This window comes from Sesamum indicum, linkage group LG8 (genome assembly GCF_000512975.1).
Source record: "Sesamum indicum cultivar Zhongzhi No. 13 linkage group LG8, S_indicum_v1.0, whole genome shotgun sequence".
NCBI lineage: Eukaryota > Viridiplantae > Streptophyta > Magnoliopsida > Lamiales > Pedaliaceae > Sesamum > Sesamum indicum.
In genome coordinates this window covers 12035171-12042695 of record NC_026152.1, presented here as the reverse complement: position 1 = coordinate 12042695, position 7525 = coordinate 12035171, and the positions used below count along the sequence as shown (strand labels likewise).

Sequence of the window (7525 nt, the reverse complement as noted above, 5' to 3'; positions counted from 1 at the left end):
TAAGTTACCATGTAATTAGTATGAATTATAATGGCATGTATACATGGAATTAAATAAAAATGTTTGCCTTAAATCTTATAATGTTACAAATAGCAATTAAATGGTATTCATGCCAAATCATTTTCTTAATAAATAAATTTTGTTGCAAATACTAGCAAAACATGTAAAATACATACATGGGCATATGAAACAAAACTATGTTATCAAAAAATTATCAGAAATGAAATAAATAAACGAAGAAGCATCGGGCTTCTTGATCAAGCCATTATCTCAAAACACTTCAGGTGGTGAGAAAATTAAACATATACTTATCATCGCTTCAGGGATGATATTGCACATAATTGGTACAAAATATTTCACCTACTACTGGAGATGATTTTAACTCATTACTTACTTCAGGAAGCAATGAAATTTTATAGAACATATCCACTTCAGGGGATAAAATCAAGAATTGTATGCCTGCTTCTGGAGGCAATATCACATCCACTTCAGGGGATAAAATCAAGAATTATATGCCTACTTCTGGAGGCAATATCACATCCACTTCAGGGGATGAAATCGAGAATTTATATATATATATATGTCTACTTCAAGAGACATTGAAATATACAATATAATTACTCATATTTTATTATGAAATATTCAAGAATAAAAGTAACTATGATATTGTAAAGGTAAACAAACAAAGAATAAAAATTATACTAATAAAATTAACATTTTACCTTGATCGATCGTAACGTAACGTCGTGCTAATAACGTGTTATAAACTTAGAGAAATTCTAAGTTTATTGGCCTATCACTCTTAATAGAATATAAAGAAAACAATATATGTATTTCTCCAAAATCACTTTCTTTGTTCACTCCAAAATTACTATACAAATGAAATACATGGTGGTATTTATAGACCACCAAAATTGTAGTTACAAAATACATCATAACTATTTTAATTACAAATTATAATGGGGGATACAAAAGGGTGTATAACATAATGGGTATTAAAAAGAATATGAAGAGGTGTATGCATTCATATATACATATTATATATAATAATTTTTACTGTTATTTTTGGTTAATAAACCCCCATTTTGCCCTATTTATTAGACATTTAAGTGTGCAAATATTTTTTCACTTTTATTTTGCAAAGAACATTATTTTAGTTAATTAATATCAAAAAATAAATTTAAAGGATAAACATATTTTTAAATGCAAATTTAAGGGACCAATTATACTATTTGTCTTTTTTAATTTCTAAATTCAAATTTTGTCTTTTTCCTTTGGGATTAAAGATTTGGGTTCGAATTAAAACCCAAACCCATGTAAATATCCGAATCCAAACCGATTGACCCGCCTGTCCTCTCTTTGTTCACTTTTCTTCTCCCCCAAGCTCAGAATACCTTATAACAACAGTTGCACTCACTTTGCTCCGTAAATTCTTGATTAGGGCTCTGTAGTTCTCTAAAAATCGATTTAATTTTTCGAAGAATCCTTGCTGAAAATGTCGACAGCAGCAGAATCTGTGCCGCCAAAGGGTGGTTTCTCGTTCGATCTCTGCAGGAGGAATGAGATGCTTGTGCAGAAGGGTTTGAAGCAACCCTCTTTTCTGAAAACCGGAACCACAATAGTGGGATTGATTTTTCAGGTAGAAGTTTAGTCCCTTTGTTCTTCTTCCTCTTATTATTTTCTGAAATTCCTTTTGTTGCTATTGATTTGACTGATTTAGTAATGTGTTTGGATAGCTGGGTTTACTTTGACCTAGGGTTTTGCTAATTTTGATGGGTGCTTTCTTCCGTTACATATGGGATTATTCTTCGTGAGGTTAGTAGCTTGGGTGCAGAGTTAGAACTTCTCTTGTGGGCATTTTCTGTGTTGGATATTGAAATAGTACTTGATTTTTATATCTTGGATTTTGGATTTCTTTCAGAGAATCTGGCAGTGATGTTCCGTAGGTTCTGAATTAGTTGTATTTTATGTTTGAGGTGTTGAAAATAGTTGGGTGCTGCTGGATTCCTTGTTGCCATTGTGTTAAGAGTCTCCATGCCAATGCTTTTTTTCCCCTTATAGCAGTATGTATAATGTATTCCAATTCATAACCCTACATGATATCCAATAGATGAATCTGGAAGATGAATGTCAGTTTTAATGTTCCAAACTAATTGATAATTAATTGTTTGTAGAACACGGCATAATGTAGCTATATTGAGAAGCCAATACTATAACATTCTTCTGTCTGAGTACCTGATACTCTAGTCTGACTGGTAAACTTTATGTTTACTTTTTGGAGCATTAGCATGCAAAGATTGTGTAGATAGGTTGTATCCTTGTGAATTATTGTTTTTGTAATCAGGGTAGAAGCTTTTGCAGCAACTGATTGTGTATATGATGTTTCTTGGTCGAGGAGATCAGCTGTGTAAACAATTGATTCCTCTATTCTTGCTGGACTACTGAATAGCTGATGTCTGCCTCATTAGAATTGGTTTTCCTACTTGTTTAAATTCTTTGGTTATGCGTGTGTGTCACTTGTAGTTGTTAGATTAAGACACTAATCCTCTTTAGTTTTTCCGATGCTAGCGTGCATCTGGGTCGGTTTCTGTTATATTAGAAATGATGCAAGCAGGTGGTGGCTGTTAAGAAGCTTGGAAAATGGCTTCTTAACGTTTCTCTGTAAGTTGAGGATAAGAGTAACGGGCTCTATTTGGTTGATGTATAAACTTAGTTGTAGATAACAGTGCAATTCTAAATTTTTCCCTGATTTTTAATGAGAAGGTTAGAGTTCCTAATTTCTCATCTTTAACTTCGTGATGGATCTTGCTTATTCTACTTTAAGGTGACTTTAGTCGCTATGGATTTTTGGAGACTAAATTTAGTTAACTCAAATTTACTTAATAATTTGATCCTTATCCAGTGGGGATGGAGGCATTTGTACATCAGTCATAATATCCAATGCTAGGTGGTAGACTTGTATTATTATTATTATCTAATATGTATAGATACAAGGCTCCATCTGTGGTTAATTGTCTACCTGGGATGTCTAATGGGATATTTTTTCAGCAGAAAACCATCTGTGTTCTATCAGAGTGTTTATGTTACGTGAGATTCTTTGCTCTAAATCTTGTTATTTCAATTGTCCTGTACTGAGTAGCTTAAACCTTGTCTAGTCTTATCCTGAAATGTAGGTAAGAAAGCTATACCTTGCATCAATTAAGATAAAAGTGTATTAATAGCCTAGTATCCTTCAGTATGTATGTTACAGTTCTAAGTATCAGAGCTGGTCCTTGGTTGCTGTTGGATGAATCAAGTGAAACAGTTGACTAATTGCGTAGTTCATTAATTATACTTAACAAACATCTATTCCTTTAGGATGGTGTCATTCTTGGAGCAGACACACGAGCCACTGAGGGTCCCATTGTTGCTGATAAGAACTGTGAGAAGATTCATTATATGGCTCCCAATATTTATTGCTGTGGAGCTGGGACTGCTGCTGATACAGAGGCTGTTACAGGTTTCATCTCATGCTTTGTTGGTTTTTAACACATCTGCTCCTCTGTAAAACTTTTAGCACGCATCTAATCTTTTACTTATTTTATGTTGTAATGCTTTCACCAGACATGGTTAGCTCTCAGCTGAAGCTGCATCGCTATCATACTGGTCGTGAATCCAGAGTTGTGACAGCTCTCACACTTCTGAAGTCTCATCTTTTCAGGTCACCTTTTATTCTGAGATTTGTGTTTCTAGCATAATCCATCATCATCCTGCAAGTGAAGAGTATTATTTAAAAACCTTGATTTTTGCTTCTGAATCAGCTATCAAGGCTATGTATCTGCTGCTTTGGTGCTTGGTGGAGTTGATGTGACAGGCCCTCACTTGCACACTGTGAGTTACTTTTTGCTAATGGGCACCTCAAATGTATTGTTAATCTTGTGAGGTCTAACATGTAGAATGACTCTCCTAGATTTATCCACATGGTTCAACTGACACTCTACCATTTGCTACCATGGGTTCTGGCTCTCTTGCTGCAATGGCTGTTTTTGAATCGAAATATCGTGAAGGGCTGACTGTAAGTTCGTCAGATCTGTTTGTAGCATTCTATCACTTGATAAATACGACTTCTGAAGTTAAACTAAGAAGGGATTTTGCAGAGGGATGAAGGAGTAAAATTAGTGGCTGAAGCAATATGCTCCGGTATATTTAATGATCTAGGAAGTGGAAGCAACGTGGATATCTGTGTCATAACAAAGGTTTGGCTCTGCAATTCTTGATAATCTCCACCTAATTTTCTTAGATATATGCCAAGTTGTCTCCAACGAGCTCTACTAATGCTTTGTTCTCCAGGGGAAGAAAGAGTACTTGAGAAATTACATGTTGCCGAACCCTCGTACGTATGTCAGTGAGAAGGGTTACTCATTTGCCAAGAAGACTGGTTAGCATTACCATTCACTTAGTTATTCTTGGAGACCAATATAATTCTGCATTATATATACAAGTTACCTTATCACAAATATTCATCGCATGGTATTCTTTAATCTAAGTCAATTTCTGCGACTTCTTTCTTTTGTGCGTGCAGAGGTGTTGCTCACGAAGATCACACCATTAAGAGAGCTGGTCGAAGTTGTTGAAGGCGGGGATGCAATGGAAGAATGATGTGCGTTGATACGTTAACATTTTGATTTTCCTTCATGCTATGCATCAGATTTACGTTGAGCCTCACTGCACTTGTGCTTGGAGTTCTATCTGGGTTGAAATTTGTATCCATGTTGAATCTTATCATAGATTACAGCACTTTACATGAATCTCTTCTTCCGTTTTCTTTGCTTTATTTTCTACCTGACCATTTGAGCATGTGGGGATTGTTACTTCATGATGTTACGCTATGCACACCCGTCCCATTCGCTTCATGTTATCTCCATATATGGAATTGGTACAATTTCGATATGTGTAGAATATAAACCAATATAATCATATGGGTTCATCAGAGTGACCTTGTTACATCTCCTCCTTTTGAAATTACCGGAAGTTCTGTTCCACGTCTACAACCTTGACATGGCGCCACATTTGGTTTGAACTGAATGTAATGTTTAGAAATCTGGTAGCATATTGCATGTTTGGAAAGTGGAAGAATTCAAAGAAACTTCATGCTTGGAGTCTTGTGGTCTCTTGATGTCCGGTTTCTGGATGGTTCTTATATCAAAATTGTAAGGGCGTAGTCGATAATTATTCTGACTTTTGTGAGAAACTCAGTGCTACTCTGGATCAACAGTTAATTTTTTGATTAGAATCTTAGTTCAAACAATCAGTGAACATGCCGAACAGCTCCATCTCATTCTAAATGCTTCTTGAACGTGTACTTGTCACTCATTCTATAAGCCAAAACTACTTAGGAAGTTGTTCGCAACAAGTTTTAGAACTGAGTTGATCTCCAGGAAGAAACTCTTATCCGCTCCACATCTTGTGCTGTCGATAAGTTTGAACCATTGACTAGCTGGGTCGCACTTGTTGTTCTTGTTGTCCAAGCATTTGCAGTTGTTCATGACGACATTGTTGTCTGAGTCTACATCCAAGCACACATTGGTACCGTCCTCAAGTTTGGAGGATAGATGCATCTTAGAATCTGAGACAGCTTCCCATTTTGAAGTGGAGTCAGTGCAGATTATACCGAGTTTTGCAGGGTGTCCTAATGCATCTGCTTGCAGACAGAAATATGTTCCCTTTATTGTTAAGGTGTGCTGGGGAGTGTAGCTCCATGCTTCTGCCTCAGAGCATGGACCTAAAACCAGGGGTTCTACGAAGGACATCCTCTTTACACAGAGGCCTGTCATGGGATGGAAGAGTATCTTGTGTGGTCGTCTTTCTGAATAACCTGGTCCTGCAATTTTGAACACAAAATTTGTGGTTAAGTCGTTTTGACACAAAAAAAAAAAAAAAAAAAGATATGAACGTGAGCTTAGGTAGCACATGAACAGATACGAACAGAATGACACAAACACGATACAACATAAGACATAGGATAAAATGATCGTGGAAGTTTTTATGAAGCGCTGTGATACCGACACGGTTGTCTATATTTTGGAGCATTAGTGAATCAAATAGACACGTAAAAATGCTGATTTGTCAAATGAAAATCGTTTAGCGTACCTCTGAAAGGATACTGGAGGGCAGAAATCTTGTGCAGGGTGGTCTGGTTTCTAACATCACACCAGTTCCAGTTATAAACTCCATATGTTTCATCATGTCCAACCACACCTTCCCTTATGTAGTAACTCCCTGTAAGAGCCCACAACGCCCAGTCCACATCCAACTCAGCTGCCCATCCCATGAAGCAATTCAAGTACCTGTTGTCATTGACATTAGCGCCCCTCATGTCCACTCCAAACTCACTCACAAACAAGGGGTACCCTTGGTCCAACAAGAACCCGGCCTTCGTTGCGGTCTCAGCCACCAACTGCCCGCATACCTGGTTGGGGTTGCCCGTCGCCCATGCCTGCCCATTCGAGAAGCCATACCAATGTAGCTCGTATACTAGCTTCTTTGAGAAGGTTAAGGTCACTGGCTTGTTGAGCAGGAAAGAGAGATCTCTGTCGTATTTCAGGCCGGATAGAATGATCAGGACATTGGGATTCGCTGAGTGTACTGCTTCTGCTCCTTTTTGCATGTACCTGTGGCCTTGCGAGTTAGAGTGTACTTGTCATGTGATTTATTACTTCTTTGAACTGTACACCAATCACACGATAAGTATATTATATTTGCCATACAATTACTTCAAGTTGGATCAAACCTAATTTGGGTTAGAATTTTCCACGACTTTGCTCCACGGCGTGCTCCATTTATTTTGAAATTATTGCTCATATTCTCTAATGAATAATTTGCTAAGGGTACTTTGGGGTTATTAGGAATATAAATGAGAGTAAAATCGTTTGAAAATCACAAAAAGTCTAAAGTGAATCATATATGAATGATTGTGATGATTTGAAATTTTAGTTTGTCAAGACTTTTGAAAGTTGCCCACGAACGCTGAAGACTGGTTGTGTGGGGGGGGGTGGGATATTGTAAAAATAAATTATGTACACCTTCAAAGATTTAAGCATATTACACCAAAAAAAATTGATAAAGGAAATCTAAATTTTGAAAAATTATAGGTTAATTTTACTTTACAGATTTTTCTTAAAGATCGAGTAGTCAGATAAAATAATTTTATAATGTAAAGTACTTCAGAAAAAAATTATATAATTTTTCAAGAATTAATCATTTTTTGTATATGCCTAAATCTAATGTGGTATTTATGTAATCATCCTTTAAAAAAATACTAAAAAACTTTCATATTTTGATCTAAAATTTTATGCTAAGTCAAATTACAATTACAATAATAATGAGAAAGTGGGAGTATTAATTTTTTTTTTTTGGTATTTTCTATTAAATACTTGTAAAATGTGATTTAATGACTTCCGTTGCTATTTGTTTTTATTAATACTATGGTAAATTATATCAACATTTTTTAACATTAAGCTTAATTATACAAACACTCCATATCCTT

At 35.8% G+C, this 7525-nt stretch overlaps 2 protein-coding genes across 2 annotated transcripts in view; one reads left to right on the top strand and one right to left on the bottom strand.

Moving 5' to 3' along the window:
* On the top strand, positions 1382–4813 carry LOC105168335 (proteasome subunit beta type-7-A). The gene is made up of 8 exons (XM_011088388.2): positions 1382–1639; positions 3358–3499; positions 3604–3700; positions 3801–3870; positions 3950–4054; positions 4137–4235; positions 4330–4417; positions 4562–4813. The coding sequence occupies exons 1-8, from the start codon at positions 1496–1498 to the stop codon at positions 4636–4638; spliced, it is 822 nt and encodes a 273-aa protein (XP_011086690.1). The 5' UTR covers positions 1382–1495; the 3' UTR covers positions 4639–4813.
* The window catches only part of LOC105168334 (endoglucanase), a 5877-nt gene continuing 3590 nt past the window's right edge, over positions 5239–7525 (bottom strand). The window contains exons 3-4 of the mRNA XM_011088386.2: positions 6130–6650; positions 5239–5860 (exon numbers count right to left, since the gene is read on the bottom strand). Coding sequence (XP_011086688.1) covers positions 5355–5860; positions 6130–6650 — 1027 coding nt within the window. The 3' untranslated portion in view covers positions 5239–5354. The remainder of the gene's footprint in view (positions 5861–6129; positions 6651–7525) is intronic.